This window comes from Dipodomys merriami, unplaced genomic scaffold (genome assembly GCF_024711535.1).
Source record: "Dipodomys merriami isolate MVZ:Mamm:240054 unplaced genomic scaffold, mDipMer1.0.p SCAF_17, whole genome shotgun sequence".
In the NCBI taxonomy this organism is placed as follows: Eukaryota; Metazoa; Chordata; class Mammalia; order Rodentia; family Heteromyidae; genus Dipodomys; species Dipodomys merriami.
In genome coordinates this window covers 19,410,880-19,431,250 of record NW_027203048.1, presented here as the reverse complement: position 1 = coordinate 19,431,250, position 20,371 = coordinate 19,410,880, and the positions used below count along the sequence as shown (strand labels likewise).

Genomic DNA, 20,371 nt, shown 5'->3' with positions numbered 1-20,371 from the left:
CTTTATCTACATCATGTTTTTTCCCCTATACATAGTTAATAATGAAAAAGTTTAATTTATGTAGATACAGGAGTTGAGTAACAATAATAAACTGAATAATTATAATATACTCTAACAGAATTGCCAGCATCACTAATCTTGGACTTTGGGGTCATTACTGAGTAAAATAAGGATCACTTGAACACAAGTATGGAAATACTAAGACAGCGAGTCTTGATAAAAATGAGATTAGTAGCTGAAAAAACAGGCAAGTAACATATACAGTGAGGTTACTCTGGTCAAAGGGAAGATTCATGTCTTGAGCAATAAGGAACAGGAGGACATGAAATCTTATCACACTACAAAGAATGGTACACAAGTGAAATTTACGAATCAGTTTTTTGTAGAAATTTCCATGCAATCTTTTTAGACCACAGTTGGCCATGGAAAATAAAACTTTGGGTAAGAATATACTACTGTAAAACAATTCATCCTGCACAGAATGAGGAAGGAGAGGAAGGAAGAGTCAAGAAAAGTTAAAGTAGAAATAACAAAGGCACCAGGCTTTCTAGGAAAAGTAGAATCTGCCCAGACAGTCAGATAAGAGATGGTATTTCAGGCAAAAGAAACAGAACCTTCCATGACACAGAAACATGAAAGGTGCAAGTATTGAAAGAATAGCAAGTAGTCTAATATAGCCTGATTCTAGATTTCTTGAAGAAGTATTCAATACATAACCTCAGTAGTAAGTAGATTGAGCCTCATGGCAAAAATGAATTTCATGATCTGCTAAGAGATTTGGGCTTATAGTTGTGGGTAATGCACACCACCAGTATTTAGAGTTTTCATATTGTTGTTTACCAATCTAACCATTTTAAAGTGTGCAATATAGTGACAGTACTTTGGAAATCCACTCTTACTCTTCCCTTCACATTTTCACGTCGAAAAAAAATTATCTGATGCATTAAACAATTACTTCCATCCCCCCTCCCTGTTTTCTGTTTCTATGGGGTTGAATATAATAGATAATTTTTCATATAAGTAGGCTCACAATATGTGTTTTTGTACCTGTTTCTCTCACTGACTGGAATATTTTCAAGGTCCATCATGTACTGCATTCCTTTTTATAGCCAAATAATATTCCACTATATTGCCATACCACATTTTCTTTATCCATTCATTAGTTAATAGGTATCTGTATTGTTTCCATATGTTTGCTACTGTGGGAGTGCTACTGTGAATAGCTTTATATTCGGAGTATATGTATATATATATAATATATAATAATGTTAAATAAATATATATGTCTATACTTCTGTTTGAGTATCTGTTTTCAATTCACTTGAGTATACAACTACAAGCAGAACATGCTTATTATTTGGTAATTCTATGTTTAACTTATTGGGAAACCTATAAGTTAAACATTAGTTTGTTACACTAAAGACATAAGATGGTTTAAAAAATAAAATAAAATAAAAGCTGAATATTTAAGGAATTAATATCTCAGTATATTATTCCCTTAAAGATCCACAAAATACTAGCTCCTGCTTGCCTCCCTTCCTATCTCCTTTTCTTTCCTTCCTGCTTTTTTGCTTTTATTCTCTGTGAACCTACAAGTTAGCATGCAATCTGGTGGCCCAAATATATGCCCACCCACATACCTTGCAGCTTTGCACCATCTTCTGAGACTTCTGTACTAAAATCCTGCTAGCTCAGTCCATCTGCAACAGTTCAGACTTTCTTGCTTCATAATTCCTGCTCTGAGGAGTTATCCAGCTTTAAGAAATAGACCTCTCCATGTCCAAGAAGGGACCCAGGAGGAGCAAAAGCAATTCCATCAGAAGAAACAAGCTTCACTAGAGTGGTGTAACTTGAACATTGCTAGAGGTGACCAAGATTCATTTGCTTAGGCCCCTCCCCCAGTCCCCTCTCCAAACACAGAAACATATATGGCTAAACACATAGGGCTAAACAGCCGTTTTCTCAGCTGGCCTTCTAGATTTGTCATTTCGAAAGAAAAATTCTTCAGAGGAATTTCAAGGATTATGAAACTGGCTCTTCTTTGAAGTAGAATTGGTTACTCAATTTTCAAATACATGCCTCTCACAATACACAAGGACACAAAGAGTGCTTTGCTAATTTCCTTTCTCATAATTATTATAGTTGTATATGTACTTAGAAGTTGTAATGATGGTCACTTAGCACCAGTCAAGGGATTGTCATTGTATCCCTCTAAGGAATTCAGAAACTAAAACAGCTCACAGCATGTCTGGAAGAGATTTTTACAATGGAAATGGCTGGAGAGAGGGGTGGGGTGGGGCAAGTTTTCAATTACTACTATATGTCTGAGACAAGCAGAAAAGGTCAGATAACTTGATGTTAGGGAAATCAACCCTAAGATATGTATTCAAATGTTTTTTTTTTCTTTCATGCGATTGTTTCTAACACATTTATAAGATTATTTCTTTGTTGATTTGTATGTCCCTCCCCCACGGTATAACCCCTGCTTTCACTGTATTTAAGTTGTTATAATTTGTGGAGGGGAAGGGAAAAAACAAATGGTTTAAATAGGGATACAGGTGGACCCATTGCAACAATGAGACTTACAAGTCGTATGTCAGAAACTAACTTTGCAACTTTGGTGGGGGGGCGGGGGGAGGCTGGGAAGGGATGGGAAGGGGAAACAAAGGAGGATGTTACAATGCTTGATAAGAAATGTACTCATTATCTTGCCCATGTAATTCTAACCCCTCTGTACAGTATTTTCACAATAATAAAAAAAAAGATCAGGATGTTTTCCTCAGAGCTCTTCCTTTGGGAAAGGTAGTGGGAGGTAGTGGAGAACTATGTGTGAGGGGGAAATGCAGTAGCACCAACTTCTCCATTAAATATAACTGCCCCATCTTATCTTGATCACCATAAGATGCACTATTTTGAACAGTTTACCTGGCATTTAAAAAGTACAACCTATAAATATAAGCCTCCTTGGAAACAACTGTGAAGCCTCTGGTCACTACATATTAAGACAACACAAACTGCTCTTCAAAAAAGGAAAAACACACAGCTTGAAGGATGCATCCATATCTTGCAAGTAGAACTGGCAGGGTGTAGAGAAAGCAGTAAAGCTGAAAGAGCTAGCAGGGTAACTGGGCTTTCTTATCATCTTGTCCTACTGTGGAATATTCTAGTAGGATGGTACTACCATTTGCATGTCCCTTGTGTCCCTTGCTATGGCAGAGCAGACACTCTTCCTTGATTTTGTTCAGATGCCAGGCACCCAAGAACTTCCTAAGAAGATTATCCCATTCCCAGCACCAGGAGAAAAATGTGATTGGTCTAAAGAGAATCATGGCCATTCCATCCTACTTACTATGGGTTGGTTTAGGACTGGTCATGACATTCTAAACAAGGAGACTGTGTGAAGTCCACTGAAAGTCTTCTGATACATATATATGTATATATACGTATACGTATATATACATGTACATATATACATCTATACACATACATATGTATACATATACATATGTATACATATATATGTATATGTGTATAGATAGATAGATAGATGATAGATAGATAGATAGATAGATAGATAGATAGATAGATAGATAGATAGATAGATAGATAGATAGATAGATAGATCAGAAAGGGGAGTACTGTCTTCTTTCCTGACCTTTGAATTGTCATCTTGTGAGGAAGTAATTCATAGAGCTGCTGTGACCAGGAAGACACAAGGGCTCAAAGAAAGACTGTTACCACCAACATTTCTAAGACCTGATTACACTGAATCTCCCTGTGTCATTAACCAGTCTGTTTGCAGGATTTCCCCAGATTGGCTACTATGCAAGATGATACATATGTTTATTTGGGCATTCTGTTTACTTGACACTAAAGATTCAATTTTGTTGTTGTTTTCACCAGTTTAGGGTTTAAATGCAGGGCCTTGGGTTTGCTTGGCTGAAGCTCTACCACTTGAGTCATTCCTCCAACCCTAGCTTTTTGAGAGTCTAGCAAACTTATCTGCCCAGGCTGGCTTCATACTTTAATCCTACAAATACCACTCTCCTGAGAAGATAAGAATACAGGTATGAACCATGATATAGTGACTGGTTTAAAAGATTCCAGCTTAAAACAACTCCAGAGAACTATATATATGAGGAAAATAGAAAATACTGGCTGGCAAGGGTGAGGAGGAGGGGGCAGGGGAGGAAGATAGGTCTGCCATTTTAACCTGCAAATAGAAATGGAAGAGTGCTAAAACAAGAACTGTGTGAGAGTTCCAAAATAAAAGCATGCTCTGAAAAAAGCACTGTGCCACAAATCTGCAAAATGAAAATCTGGGGCCTATTAGTAAAAAAGCACTCTGTTTCTCCCATGGCATAATGACAATGTTACTGCACAATCATCTGTATGCATGGTGAAGAGAATAGGGAACCATTCTATTTAATGCCTCTCATACACATTTATTTCAATAACTGTCACCTTTGGAGGACATACGCAACTGTGCCCTTTTATGATTTCTCCTGTCATTTCCTTTTGAACTTCCCAGATCAGGTGTTTGGGGACCTGTTCAGAGGACTAACGGGTAATAAGTTATTTATATACCTGCCAATTTTCTAAATCAGTGATGGCACCGAAGGATGACTTTAAGGGACTGAAGCACTCATGCTATGATATCCATCAGCTCCCCCATACAATCTCCCACCCCCCAGAAAACTATCTGGCTTAAGCCCCTAGACATCCCCTTCCACCTCTTCTATACAAAATCAAAGGGCTTTCTCCCCTCCAGACCACCAAAGCATGTACACTCTGCTTTATAAATTAAAGCCAACTTGAGATTATGCTGATGACAACATCCCCTGGCTCACAGGCATTCTGATGTGAAGCTTTCAGAGAGAAAAGGAGCAGGTTTGAAGAACTGTGTGTAATTGACAGGAGTTGGCAAGGGAAGTGTAATTCACCCATTACAGGCATCATGGTATAAAATTCAGGTGAGCTTCACTGCTTGAAGTTCCTTTCAACTCAATGAATCTTTGATTTTACCCGGGCTTTCCCATTTGCCTCCTACCAATTTGAGTTCCTTTTTTTTTTTTTTAAAAAAAAAAAAAAAGGTAACCCTTGAGGAAATAAAAAAGAAAGGAAAAACAACATGACTTTGATGCTTCTTTAAGACATCTTCTGGATTTTTCACTTTTACTGTTGCATAGTAAATGGCTACCTTGTGTCTTCTGTGGGGTTTTTGTGTGTGTTTGTTTCAAAAGCCTGGGGAAAAAAAGAAAGAAAAAAAACGACACCAGGTTTCAGAGCAGCTCATGTTAGCAGTCATTGTTGCTTTTTCTATCACTCTTTCATTCAGATTATCTCTTTATTTTTTCCAACACTTGTGAGTTTTAATTTCCTTCAACTAATATTGTCTGGGCACCAGGAAAATCTATATAATATGTCAGAGGCTAAAGATCAAATCACCTGAAATAAATGATTCTTAATTCTCAAATACTGAGCTCCAATTGGCCCAGGTTCAATGATTCCAATTGGCCATCCTAATTTTTGTTTCTCCCCTGCAGTTACCTTCTGCTATATCAAATTATTACTCTAATGATCTCTTCCATAATTTTTCCATCACATGACAACTGATCAATTTTGTTGTTTCTCTAGGAAAACTTCACGGAGTAATATTTGACAGGATGTTCACACTTAAAATTCTATGCCAATCACCAGTGTGACTATAAGCACTTTTCTAAATTTTGAGAGCTTAAATAAATAAGATAGTCAAACTCAAATTAACCAATACCTGTCCCCACCAACTCAGAGCGTCTTCTTCTCTGCTCTGTGGGTGGGAAGGAAAGCTTAGTTCCAGGACCAGAAGACTTGGCACTAGTCCTTTGTATTTTTTTTTTCACTAAGCAGCCTCTTACTTTAAAAAATAAGTATAACCTTACTCAGGAGGCTGCAATCTGAGGACTGCAGTTCAAAGCCAGTCCAGGAGGAAAGTCTGTGAGCCTCTCATCTCTTTTTAAAAAATATTTTTAGTTTTACTGTTAAGGTACAGAGGGGTTACAGTTACATAAGTCAGGTGATGAGTACATTTCTTTTTGAGCAATGTCACCCCCACCATCATTTTCTCCCAATTTTTCCCCTCCCGGGACCCTCCCCACAAATTGTATAGTTCACTTCCAACAGTGTCTAGTGAGTATCACACACACACACACACACACAGCCAGAAGTGTAGCTATGGATCAAGAGGTAGTGTTACCTTTGAGCAAAAAAGCTCTGGGACAGCACCCAGGCTCTGAGTTCAAGTGCCAGGACATCAAATAGTTAACAGTGGTTTATGACTGAGTGAAGTAAACACCCACATGTTCCATTCCTTAAAATGTATGCAACCCACCCTGTTTCCCCCACCCACTTAGTCTGCCGATCCTGCAGTGCTTTTTGGCCAGGCAGACGAGACAGACCATCAGTGCTAATCTGCACTGGAGTGACCTAATGAAATGAGACAATTAAGCCCTCTAGATTTATCTCTATGTACACCATTTCCCAATTCCACAATTTCTGGAATCTGTTCTCTATCTACCTGGATAGGGTCAATTACCTTAGAGAAACTAATAGGGAACATTGAGCCTTTAAAGGATAGATATTTAAAAGTCTGATTATTAAGGGGGGGATGGGAAATACACCAAGAAATAGAAAATAATTCAGTGTGTCTACAGTTATTCAAGAAAAAGGAAACTCAAATATGGCTTCTGTTGTTCTCCTTTTTCACTTGCTAATGCACTCCCTGATGGGTGTCCCTATGACATGATTGTTTGGTCTGCAATCAGCTCATCTGGCTGAGTTACAGGAAAGATGGAGTGCTGCCTGTACTTTCCCGGTACTCTGCAGCAAACAAAGGCTGTCAGCCTCACCACCGCCAGAAGCCGACTTGCTCACACTCCAAGAAGTTCAGTTATGTCCATTTAGTTCAAACTTGCAATAAAACAGATTCGTCACCACAATCACTTTTGACCACAGGGAAACACTATGAGAGAGCAAAAGAACCAACTGCCATAAATGTTACCAGCTTCACAAAATGAAGTCCATTTGCTATTTACAAATGCTTTTTTAAAAAAAATTGATGAAAACCTTTACAAAGCAGCTATGCCCAGCTTTGGGCAAGATCAAAGATGTGTAGGTTTTTGAAATAATAATGACTAGGAAAAAACATTTTTTTAAAAAAAATGAAAGCATACACATGGTTTACAATGAATGATCTTATCTGAATTATCAAAATACTGATCTAATGTATTACTTCAAAGGAGACATATTTGCCGTTCATACTACCTCCCAGTCCTCTGCTTGGTATGTTTTCAACCTTACCTTCTCCTCTTCTACCAGTTGTTATTAAGGAGGAGAGTGAGAAGAGAGGAGGCACAAATCAAATATGTTTATTTTAAGTATTTGAACCAACACGTCACAAGAAAATAGAGCAAAGATGTTTGCACAATGAGTCTCAAAGAAAGTGAATAGAATTTCCTTTGAAGGTAAAATGGACAGAGGATCCCTGGATCAATAAAAAGACCTCCTTGACCCTCTGTTTTATCAACAATAAAATTCAGATATGACTCCCCCAACCTTCCAAAAAGATGGACAAAGGAAAGGTCGGCTCAGGGAATAAAGATACAGTCCATAGTAGACTATGGTTTGCTTGGCAGAGGTCCCAGATGAACAATCTGTGATGATAATCTGTGATTGCAAAATCTGTGGTTGCAATCTATGGTGCCAACCGCTAGAATTATACAGAGATAAAAAAAGACTATTCTTGGTGACCACTAGGAAAACCCTAGGACCGACCTAATCCCTGCCATGTTCCCATGCACTCCTCCAGATCTCAAGTTTTTCAGCCATGACATGGGAAGTCTCCATGACTCCAGACGATCCCCAACAAAAGCATAATTTGTATAACAATCAAGAATGCTCGCAATTATGAGCCGTCTGCCTGACAGAGTTTAAGGCTCTTTTTGAGCTTTGAAGAAGAAAAATCAGTAGCTAAGGGGGAAAAAAATCACAGCAACTCGAGTATAATTGGATTTGAACTTTCTATGACATAGCAAAATCTCTTCTATTTTTCCCACCTTCAGGCCATTCCTAAATGTTATCCGCAAGACATGGTGAATGAAAAATGTCATTGAGTCTTGGAAATTTTTATCACAAGCTACTTTAAGCACCATCCACTTTTGTGTTTATAAATTACTTTAAAAAAGACTGTGTTCAGATGGCAAGAATGGAAACAAGTATCTTCATTTGATGACAAGGATGGCAAGCATTTAATTCCTGTGCAAGATAACCTTCCTGAGGGTTAGCCACAGAACACGCTGAAACAGAATCTCTCACTTGGGTGTGCTCAGCCTCAACACACTGTGAGACAAGATGAAACTACAAATCCAGTCATTAAGAGTTGTGTAGTATGAACTAGCAGTTGTTTAATCAAAAGGGCTCATTTAATACTGTGCCTAATATCAGAATTGATGCAGAAATAAAATGCATCTTCTTCTCTCCCCTGCGTAAGATAAATGTGCGTGATATAACAGTGCACTGGGAGAGCCACCATAAATTTCAGCCATGAGTGGAAAAATCCTCCTTCCTCTGCCCAGTTGAGAGACTTAGCTCTACTAATGAGCTGTGAGAGAGCAGCTTTTAAGGAGAAAAGGGAGAAGGGAATGCTAAGGGATGTACATGTGATTTGAAAGATGGGATATAAATATTCCAATTTCCATTTATACCTTTTTTATTACAACATCCCCTCAAATTTGCTAACGCTTATGTCTTATGATGTCTATGCTAGTATAAGTCCAGGCACATAGTTTTATAAATAAATAATATAACTTGTATTTATAGGATATCAGAGAATTTCTAATACCACTTGTCACAAGAAGAAAGATAAGCCAGCCACTGGTCTCTCATGCCTATAATCCTAGCTACTCAGGAGGCTGAGGTCTGAGCATTTAGATTCAAAGCTAACCCAAGGCAGGAAAGTTTGTGAGACTCTTATCTCCAATTAACCATCACAAAGCCAGAAGTAAAACTCTCCCTCAAGTGGTAAAGCATCAGACTTCAATGATAAGGCTAAGGGACAGTACTCTAAATTCAAAACCCACAACCAGCATGTGTGTGTGCATGCGCACACATACACACACACACACACACACACACACACACAGAATGAATGCTGCATTTAAATTACTATAAAGGATAAAACATTAAAGAAAAGGAAGTAAAGAAAGATAAAGAAAGTCTTCATGGCACCCTCACACCTCCACACACCCTCAAAACCACTCACTTCCTTTGCCAGCAACACCTTTTAGCCCAAAACCAAATTTGAAAATAATCTTTTGGGTCAAGGAGGAGAAAAAAAGTTGGCCCTTAGTTTTCCTAGACAGATCTGCTCTTGGGAGATAACTATCCCCCCGCCCCCCCCCCCACACACACACAAAATGATACTTTGGTCCAAAAGTGAGATGAAGAAAATCATCAATCTATTACTGTGTCAGGTAGAACTTGGTGGGTCTTGTTCCGACTACTAATTTCATGGACAATAAGCAACAGAGGAAGCAGATAAATCATTAGCATGGTGATGAGCAGACCCAATGAATTCTCACCAAAGCTTTTACTTTCCTTTCCACACAGAGAGCAAAATGACAAAGTATTTTATGTCCCACTGTCTTTGATATGTCTGTTTATCTCATTAGAGGAAAAATGCTTCTAAAATCACAAGGACATATTTCTATTTCAAGTCTCAAGAATTCAATCCCAAGTGATTTATACAAGTTCACATTATGCGTACAGAATTTTAATCTCCACATTTCTGAAATCTTATCATTTTAACATCATAAAAACAAACACTGCTGCATAAATTTCCCTTTTGTCTACTGTCAGCAGCACATAACCTTAATGCTTGATTTGCATCCATAAAGTACATACATTTGAAAGTAATGTTAACTATTGCTAATGAATTTTTTTAATTTAAAAAAAAATCCCCTTCTCTTCGCTAATGCAAATAAAAGTATATACAATGCCAAAGTACCAAAATCAAGTACAGTGACAATAGGGAATATACCATAGGGGGAAGAACATACAAAAGAAAAAAAATCACATAGTACATTAAAAACATCAACAACAAGGAAAAACCTCTTGTGTCCATGTCTTGGAGCAAGTTTGACAAGAAATGTACTTATTGCCCTACTTGTGTAACTGTAACCACTCTATACATCACCTTGACTATAAAAATAAAAATAAATAAAAAATAAATTTTTTGAAGTCAAAGCTAGTAGAATACTTGGAAACTCCAGCCCAATTTCAACGAGTCTGATAGCTATTCCAAATTGATTTCTCCAAAGTTCTAAATAACAAGTTCACAGTTTCTACCAGTATTTATATATTTAAATTGGTGCTCTCAGTAACTGATTGAGAATCATGTAAAACTTCCAACTGAGCCTCCTTCCATCTGTCCTCCTCTCTTACTGTTTATCTAGTAGTTGAAACATGCAGGTTGCACTTGATAGTGACTAGAAGGCCCCCAAAGGCCTTGGCACTATATTTCCTGCTGTTTGCCAACCAAGACTATCAGCCTTCTCTATGTGATCTCCACTCAAGTCAGGTAATTTTCCATAACATACAAAGAGTAGTTACTACGTAATTCCCTAGAAAATACGAACTCCACTACTTGAAATATGAGACTCTAAGGAGGCAACAATTTTGATTCATTTCACTATAGATATATCTCCTATACCCAGGGCAATGCCTTGACACTCCAATATCAATTTGTGGACTGAACAAATGGATGATGACTAAATGAAAAGCCTATCTTTAGGTCACTCTCCTCTCATTTCCTGGAACTCTATATAAATCACGTCAAATCCATTTGCCTTGCAAGCTTTCAGTGGCTTTTTTTGGGGGGGGGCAGTCATGGGGCTTGAACTCCGGGCTTGGGCACTGTCCCTCAGCTCTTCAGCTCAAGGCTAGCATTCTACCATTTAAGTTACAGTGCCACTTCTGGCTTTTTCTGCTTATGTGGTGCTAAGGAATCGAACCCAGGGCCTCATGCATGCAAAGTAAGCACTCTACCACTGAGCCACTTTCCCAGCCCCTTCAGTGGCTTTTATATATAACGATGTCTTTCAAACTTTCCACACCCTCAGTGGTACAGAAGGTTCAAATTCCCAAGCTTTGTAAGTCCATTCTATTCAAGTTCCTACCACAGGGTTCTTCAATTACTCTAAACCTCCTGTTGTTGGGTAAGAAGATGACTTTATCTGCCTATTCTCAGAGCTAGTCTTTTGACCAGCAAGCCTTCCTTGGGGAAGGAGTCAAAAGTCATCCAGTGCTGCAAAGAAAACATATGTAGAAGAATGATGCAGGTTCAAACACAGAAGATCCCATGTGTAGTCAAACTCATATTACCTTGCACAAAATAGACTTTCAGTGGGCATTTTATTGAATTGAAAAATAAATTACAGGAATAGTATAGACCCAAATATCTTAAAGCATTTGAAAAGTTCTCATTGTTACCCTGGTGAGCAAGAAAAAGTTGTGTGGACTGGTGGAGGTTGTGAGATTAGAAGGTCAAAATTCTGGAGAATGATTCTTAGAAAATTCCAAGAACCATAGCAGTATAGCAATTCAGTCTCAGTTCTTAAAGTGCTTATCAATAATTTTATTTTCTTCTTGAAGATTCTACTTCTTGAAGATTCCTAAACCAGTGCAAGGTCTGAGCTAGAGAGAGACGCGATCTACAATCATAAAGCAAACACAAATCTGAGTTTGATGATTCACCCAAATATTCCTTCCATTGAGATCAATCCTTTTTAGGCTCATGTGATTTCTCTTAAGTGGATTAGTGCTCTAGACCCCATTTGTATCATTTCTAGACTAATCTTTTATTGTCCACATTGTTTCTTTCTATCTCTTATACTCTCAGAAATACTTGTCTTGCCTCCGGTAATATAAAATGCAAGTAATTGTGATTGTGAGAACATTTTCCACACTTCCATGTCTGCAATCTTCACCCACCTGGCTTTGCCCCATAGTTCCCCGATAAAAAGGCTGAGTTATTTTTCTCTCAAATGCTCACAAAACATGCCCGAAAGTTCTTACATTCTCTTTCCAAACACTCTTCACTCTCCAATCTGAGTCCACTTTCAAAATAATTAAAATTTCTAAATGATGTTAGGACTCATGAAAAAGGTAATTCAGGGAGGACAATAAGGGACCAGTTATCCACCATTTTTAATTAGATGCAATGCCAATTTCTAGTTTTAAATGAATCATTTAGGAAATTCATACCACAGTCAGTAATGTCAAATGCCAAAACAAAGGTAAAACTGTTTCCCTTATACAAGTGCCAAACGGATCTGCATCAGATAGGAAAATATCAGTGATACTGTCCTCTCTCCAACTATTTCACAGAATCCGAATTTTGAGGCAGAGCATGTGATCCATTCATTTCCCAGATGATGAAACTGAGATCCAGAAGAACTATGCATGCAGCCCAAGGTAGGTTAGCAGTAAAATACTGAAAGTATTTCAAACTATTCAAGCTATTGCCCCAATAACTAAGAAAGATCTTATTGTGGTCAAGTGTCATCTTTACCCATAAGTTCCTCATTTCTTATCCCTCATTTCTTATCCACTTATTAATTTCCTAGGAAGCTAAAATTACATTGTTAGTTTGACAATAATAAATTTCAGAACTAGAAAATTCTCAAAAAAAAAAAAAAAAGAGCCTGCCTAACACTAGAGATGACAACAATGAAGGCCAGGCCAAAGAAGTTTGGGACATCTGTGAAGGAGACACAGAGCCAGCCAGGATCCCCCACCTTCTGATTATACTCAAAGGTCAGCATTCTCCACAAAGGATTATGCACACACCATCACTATTACAAAGCAAAGGTTTATTTTTTTATCTAAAAGATGCATTTGTGATTAGAAAAATCTAGTTCTTTGAACTAGTATGTGAGTTGTATCTTATGTACTAGGCTGGACAATCATTTGTCAAAAATCATACAAGGAAGTAAAAAATGATGGGTGGAAAGTAGACTTACTGATATCTAGTGAAGTCCTTCCATTCCTAAGATCATTAAATGCTTGGGATGCCCAGGATCTGAACACCTCAGCTAACCAGGGCATTTGCCAAGGTATCCTGTGGGACATTCTCCTGCTGGAAATTGGAGTCTGCCCAGATGTTCCAGACACCACACTGTATCTAAATTACAAGCAATCAGCTACTCTAGACATACAGTGTAAGGGAATGCAGTTCTGTCATTTCCAAAGACAGACTACAATGCTTAGCTTTCAAGAGTGCCTTGCTTAAATGAGCATTCCATAACCCAGCCTCCACATTCAGCTCTCACAGTTGGTTCATGTACTATCCCACTATCAGAATTAATTATGCAGTGTCATCATGAAGAGAAATCAGATTTGGATGCACGTTAGGAGAGAAAAGAAAAAGGTGCACTTCCCAAAGGAAGATTACTGTATTCAAAACCCTCCCCCCCCCCCCAACAAAAATAGCTGGAGTCCTTCCATATACAGACAGATTTGGATGGCAGTCCCCAGCTGGGCTAGCCACAGGAAGGAGGAAGTTGACACGTTTGAGAAATGAAGACTATGCCAACTAACAAGACTTGGAAGGCCAACACATTATTAACTCCCTCTTTTCTTTGCGATTCCACTTCAAGCCGTAATTCAATATACAGCTGTTCATTTGCCACCAAATATTTCAAATCTACTGACTTGGGACTTTTTTTCTTTTTTCTTTTTGGAATACTAAGTCCAAGGGGAAAAGGGTTATTTATATTTCTATCGGAGAGGAAAAAAATTCTATTAAGGGTTGAGTTTTGAAAGTTAAAGGAAGATTCACAACTGGGATTGTTAGTTTGAGTATTTTTATGTGAATAGATCACACACACACACACACACACACACACACACACGTATCTGGGAGCCAGGTGTTGCATAGATTCCAAAAGAGCAAACCGATGCTTTACAACTCGGTGTCAAATAACTCAACAAGACCAACCACCTTGCAAGGTACCACAATTGTGCAGAGTTCTATGCCGAGATCCCATGCCCAAGTCTGGGCTCTCCTACTTTCAAGGGCTTGGCCATTTTCTCTCCTTGGCTTCTGCCTAGACCCTAGGAGAGGGCTGGGGGGTGAAGGGTTATGGGGGGCGTGGCCAGGCGTGGGGGTGTCCTCTCTGCCTTGAGCTCTGCCTCCAATGACTGGTGCGGAAGAAGTGAAATCCTCACAAACCTCGCACTTCAGGGGCGAGCTGAGGAAGCTTCCTCGGGGCCTCCTTGGCTCCCCACCAGCCCACCAGGCTGGGGGTGCCCACATCAAGCTCACCGTGATCACGAGTGGCCCGCCATCCAAGGGGAAGCCCTCTTCTCCCCCCCCCAACGCCCCCCTCTCTTCTCCTACACCCCCCCCTCCTCTGAGGTAGCACCACTTTCCTTCCAGAAGGATATTCCTAAAAGGAAAACAACTTGAAGGTCTTTCTGGGGGGGGGGGTCACCCTCCGGGGGAGCGAGCTTCCAGCAGGTGCGGGGGGGGAGGGACTCGCGGGAAAGGGGGGGACGCCGGGACCTGAGGGCAGGTGAGGCAGGAGTCTGGGGGAGAAGAGGGAGAAAGAAGAGCCAAGCAGGGGAGCAGGGGGGAGAGGGTCGGAGCGGCGGGATCGGAGGCGGGGTGGGGGGAGGAGGAGGGTGAGGGGACACGCGGAGGGGCCCGGGTGGCCGCGGGGCGGGGGGGAGGCCGGGGACCCGCGTGCGCCCCGGGGAAGCCCCGGCTGCGCTCCGCACGGCGCGGGGCGCGCCCCGCCGCGCTCACCTTTCAGGATGAGGGTGTCGATGTCCCGATCGATGCCCAGGAAGTAGCACTTCCTCCAGAGGCCCGAGTAGGTGGCGAACAGGGGTCGCCCGCACTCGGCGTCCAGCCCGCCGAGCCCCAGCAGCGAGCGCCAGGACTCGGGGTCCGCGCGCCCGGGGAGCCCCGGCGGCAGCAGCCGGCGCCCCAGCGGCGGCGAGTCCCGCAGCGGCAGGTGCGACAGCGGCATCAGGCGGTTCTTCTGGTCCGGGGGGTCGGCGCCCGCGCGGCTGCGCTCGCAGCTCTCCTTGTGGCGCCGGGGGTCGGTCTCGTACCAGTGGTCGGTGAAGATGGCCGTGACGAGCAGCCCCAGGGAGCAGAGGCTGAGGCCGAGGCTGAGCGCCGTGACCAGCGCCCGCGGCTCCATGGCTTCCCGCCCCGCTCCGCCGCCCCGCGCCGCCGCCGCCGCCGCCGCCACGGCAGCCGCCCGGTGGGCTCCGCGCGCCGCCGCCAGACACAATGCACTTGGCCTCGGCTCTGCTCCGCGCGCCCTCCCTCGCCTCTCCCCCGCCGCCCTCCCTCCGGCGGCCTCCCGCCCCGGCCGCTCCGCTCCCCCCGCCCCTCCCGCGCCCCCTCCTCCTTCTCCTCCCCGCCCCCTTCTGACACCCCACCACCACCTCCGGGTCCGTCTGTCCTCCCTCTCCCTACGAAACCTCCCTCCCTCCGCTCCTCAGTCCCTGCTCACTCCCCCTCCACCTCCCCCCCCCAACCCCTGCCCGGGTCCTACTTTCCCCTTACTTTTCTCCAACTCTGCCTGTCCCTTCTCCCCACCACGCCTGCGGTCCCTCCGCGTCCCGCACCTGCTTTCCGCCTTTCTATCTCTGCTCTAGACTCCGCTCGCCACCCGCCACCCGCACTCCGCCTGCCTCTCTCCCTCCATCCCTCCCTCCTTCCCTCCCTCTATTCCTCCCTCTCTCCCTCTCCCTCTCCCTCCCTCTCCTTTCCTCCCCCCCCCCTCTCTCTCTCTCTCTCTCTCTCTCTCTCTCTCTCTCTCTCTCTCTCTCTCTCTCTCTCTCTCTCTCTCTCTCTCTCGTGCTCTTCCCCCTCCTATGACCTTAAAAGACATCCACCCACATCACATTCAGCCCTGTCACTTGTCCAGATTGAGGGCGCTGGGCGCCCCGCGTTCCCCCGGGAAGGAGCAGATCCCAGGCCGGCTGCGGACGGCCTGTGGGTCTGTGTTTAACTCCTTGGCGTCTCCAGCAGAAGCGGAGGACCCCTGTCTCCAGCCGCTGGAAGGATGCAGCCCATCCCCTCGCTGGAGCTCTGGTGTGGTGTGGTGTGGTATGGTGTGGTGTGGTGTGGTCCCGCCTTTGCCTCTCACACCCTGTGAAGCCTTCTCTCTCCCCCCAGCCCCTTCTGAAAGAAGACACCCAGCTCAGACCCTCTGCCTGCTCTGGGAGGGTCATCCTGACCCCTCTTCCACCTCCCTCCAAAGCAATGGCCTCCTCTAGAGTTTCTAGAAGAACAGAGGATCAATAAGCTCTGGCAATGGCACCTGCGCTGTGAAGTGATGATTGCCTTTGAATAAAGCAAGCCTCCAGTAATAAATCAAAGTAATGATTTTCTCCTGTGCGCGGTTCTCTCCTGAGAGGAGAGGGTCAACACCAAAGCAGAGGTGCACACCAAAGTCAACGTCTGAGAGCTCTTCCCAGTGATCACAGCGAACTCCAGGGGCCGCAGGAAGGCTCTCATTTTCTAAAACGAGGAAACGTATGGCCCAGAGTACTAGGAGTTCGTTGTGTATGTATGTGTGTGCAGCATCCTGGTACTACTGATGCCCTGGGGACCACATCAGAGATAGGAAGCCAGTCTTCATGAGCCCAGGGATGCTGATCCATGTGTTCAAATGCTATGAAATATTAACGACCAAGAGATGATGAGGCATTCATTAGATGCTAGATGTCATCACGCCATGATTTAATGGGACTTATTAATTAGTGCCCCCCATCAACTGGTATTAATGTGATTTATATATTTCTGCGGGAAAGGTGACATGAGAATCTGGCTGGGATTTCTTTCCATTGCTGTTTGCTCAGCATCTTCAGGGGTGCCTTCCTGTGGAAGTGTGCCTTTCTGAGTTATTCAGTTCACAGATAGATCCTTTAAGCAAATCTCAGTTCTGTCAGACCCCCATGCCCGTTTCTGCTGACCTGACAATGTGAATTATTGCTTGGATTTTCTCACAGCTTCAGCAAGAACTATAGTGAGACTCTAGTCTAATTAAGGAAGACAAAGGATTATAATTTTAGAGTTCTTCTTGCAGTAAGCTTTCCCTTCACAGAAAACACTCAGCTCACCAAGTAGAATTTTATCTGGATTTATACCAAAATGATAAAAATTTAGAGGCTTTCTTTTATGTATATTCCATGATGTGTGTAAAGCCTAGATCTTTATGGATATGCGGAGAGAATATCTTAGCTGAGTTCACAGCATCTGAAATTCACTTGTCATGTGTCCTTTTATATTAAAAAATGCTCTCCAGATAAAGTTATTACAAACCTTGAGAGTGGGAAAGATTGGCAACCCTTAGCCTGTCTCCTTCCCTTGTCATATTCACACCTTGATGTACTACAAGAAATACATATTCAGCCACATTTCAGAGTTACCTGATCTTCCTCGCAACAACCCTGTCCCCAACTGGAGCTAGCCAGAAGCAAATCTCTTTCTCCGGCACTGCTGTTTAACTTAAAAGAACATACAGTTCTGCCTCGTTTGGTTAGCCAGACTTCTTTGATCAGACACTTTGCAGAAAATAGCATTATCCTTGGGGTTCATTTATGTTCCTGTTTAGGACCAGTCGCAGCATATAATCCAAAGGTTACTACCATATGATGGATTGTCCTTGACAGTATTTCATAAAAAAAAATATCGCACATTACAAATGTGGGCCAGCAGTATGCAAGGAAAGTGCTGCCTCTGCTGGTGCAGCATTAACGGCGTCAGCAGGGAGGTGACATCGGATTGTGCACTGGCTTTGCCACGGCAACCGCAAATGCTCCATCTATGCTTTTTTTTTTTTTTTCTGTTGGGTATTTCCAGCAACAAATTATCCCCCTCTAACCTGCACTCTGTTAAGAGAGTGAAGAATATGAAGATAAATATTTCCCATCTTTGTGTTTGTGTTTTTCATAGTCCAATGCCAAGAAAAAGACCTAGACAGAAGAAGGCACAACTACTATAGCAGAAATCAGAAGAAGAAAGTATTGTAGGGAATGTGGACAATGAAAAGATGGAGTCACTGCCTGGAGGGAGTCCATAAAGACTTTTGAGTTACTTGTCAAAGGATGAATGAAACTTTTCCAAGAAGATTGCATCAGAGATATTACCATTGTAGTCAGAACATGCCTGCTGGGTTTTATGTCTGCCTAATACATTTGGAAGCTCCGATGTCTGTGGGCCCTGATCTGAGGGGATCATCTCTTTTGTGGACCCTCTTCCAACCTCCCTCCAAAACAATGGCCTCCTGGAGTTTCTAGAAGAGAAACTCTAATGACTTATTACAAGCTGGACACTTACAATAAGTGGAAGCAGTAATCTAAGCCAGAATAGGGTGTCAAGATGATGGGAGATCAAATATTCCAGCCAGAACATGATGCCATGTCTCAGCTTTAGCTGTCCTGTGAACTCAATATTTTCAAACTATTCTTGTTTTCATTTGTCTTCAATTTCGCCTTGCTGTTGTCTTCAGATCAAAGGGCCCCAGTAAAGCCCTCCAAGAATAGCCAGGCCCTAAAATGACAGGGCTAGAGCAAGACAATGTCCACCTGGGTGTCTCACTGTATTGAACTCAACATGTCCCAAACTAAACTCTTATATTTCCCTATGGTCTAGACGCCCCTCCCAACTTCTTTTTTTCTTATCAAAGTCACATAAGCCACTCCAACTTAGTATTTTAGAATTATAACAAGTTGTAGATTTTTTCCCCTTGACATGTCTTTGAGATGCACTCTTTATGTTTCTACCACTTGCTATGGCTGTCCCTCTAGCACCTCACATCTGGATTAAGACTACAGCTTTCTCCTTGGACCCATGATTCTAGGATCAACCCTTCTTACCCTTATCACTGATATTATGATCCGATGCAATTTCCTCAAATGGCACTTTGATTATATCGAATTTCTGATATATGATTATATCATATTTCTTTTATTCTATCATATCACTGACCCTCTAAGATAGAGAACTCTCCTTTACCTCTATGTTAAAGTCCTTTGTTATTGTCAGTATTCATATAGCATTTAGCCATCACAACCAATATATTGGTCATGTTTAAGTGTTTAAAAAGCAAAGTGCTTCTGACTTCAAGTACATTCACCATAATATCTACATGTCTTATGATATTCATATATTCTTTGCAGTCAGAAGCTCTTCAAATGAGTATTTCCTTATTTAATAAAGGGCATACACACACACACACACACACACACACACACACACACACGTCTCCAAGTATCACAGAGCGACTGCAATGATTTATTGACATACCTATGTTAAGCTAACCATGCTGACCATGAATATTCTAAGAGACTTTCACCTTTTGTCCTAGAGCCAAGATTTAAAGCACTATCTTTTTTTATTTCAAACATTTGGGTTTCACAATTGAGCTTCTATAGATTAATCAAAGCCATCTACCAACTTTCATTAAAAAGTGAAGGTGTGTTGTTCTGGTACTATCAGACGTTGTTGTTGTTTTAGCATTTATTGTAAGTCTATTATAGAGATACAGCACAGCATTTTGGTAAACACTTGAGATCTCTTTTATTAAAGTCATCACTGAGAAATTTTCTTAAAGCAATGTTATTTTAATTCAACAATAGATATCAAGCACCTGCAATGCAAGGTAGCTGTTCTAGGCCCCACTGGCCGAAGGAAATATGGATCCTGTCCCCGGGGAGATTTAGGTTAGTGGAGGAAGAAAACAGACATGCAAGAGGCTATGTCAGGAAGAGAGTGTGGGATGAATGCTGTCACAGAGATACAGACAAAAATGTACCAGAGAAATCTAGCACAGAAAGATTGGTTTCCATTGAGAAGAATATGGGTAAGGCAAGGCCTTAGAAGAAAGGGACTATTTTCTGTATATGTGTGAAACCCTGTCCAGGGCAAAGCCAGAAGAAAATGTCAGAAGTAGCACTTACACCCTGGTCCTCTTCTATAGAAGGATGGCAAGTCATCCTGACAGTGCCATTCTGTCACCAACTAGATGTGTGCAACCATAAAATACCACAAACCCCCTGAAATAGACAGTGCCTGATAAGTTTCTCATTTCCCTGACACACCGCAGAATGTCACCATTCTTTTTCACATTCCTGGATTAAGCTGTTTCCTTTTTGGATCCTGTATGCACATATGGCAGGGGGGAAAACATTCAAAGAAACCCATAACCATGTTAAGTCCCACTCACAGTGTGATGTGGTAGCAGATGGTGGCTCATTAATTGCTATACCTAACCGTATTCACCACCTTTATCTGTGTATGCAGATACCA

At 42.0% G+C, this 20,371-nt stretch overlaps 1 protein-coding gene across 2 annotated transcripts in view; it reads right to left on the bottom strand.

The window, feature by feature from the left end:
* The window catches only part of Tmem178a (transmembrane protein 178A), a 61,330-nt gene extending 46,041 nt beyond the window's left edge, over window positions 1-15,289 (bottom strand). The window contains exon 1 of one of the 2 annotated variants that reach the window (XM_070025442.1): window positions 14,846-15,289. In XM_070025442.1, coding sequence (XP_069881543.1) covers window positions 14,846-15,248 — 403 coding nt within the window. In that variant the 5' untranslated portion in view covers window positions 15,249-15,289. Of the gene's footprint in view, window positions 1-1,640; window positions 1,750-14,845 lie in introns of those variants that run through there. The other variant, XM_070025443.1, reaches the window with a different exon arrangement.
* Window positions 15,290-20,371: the final 5,082 nt, after the last annotated feature.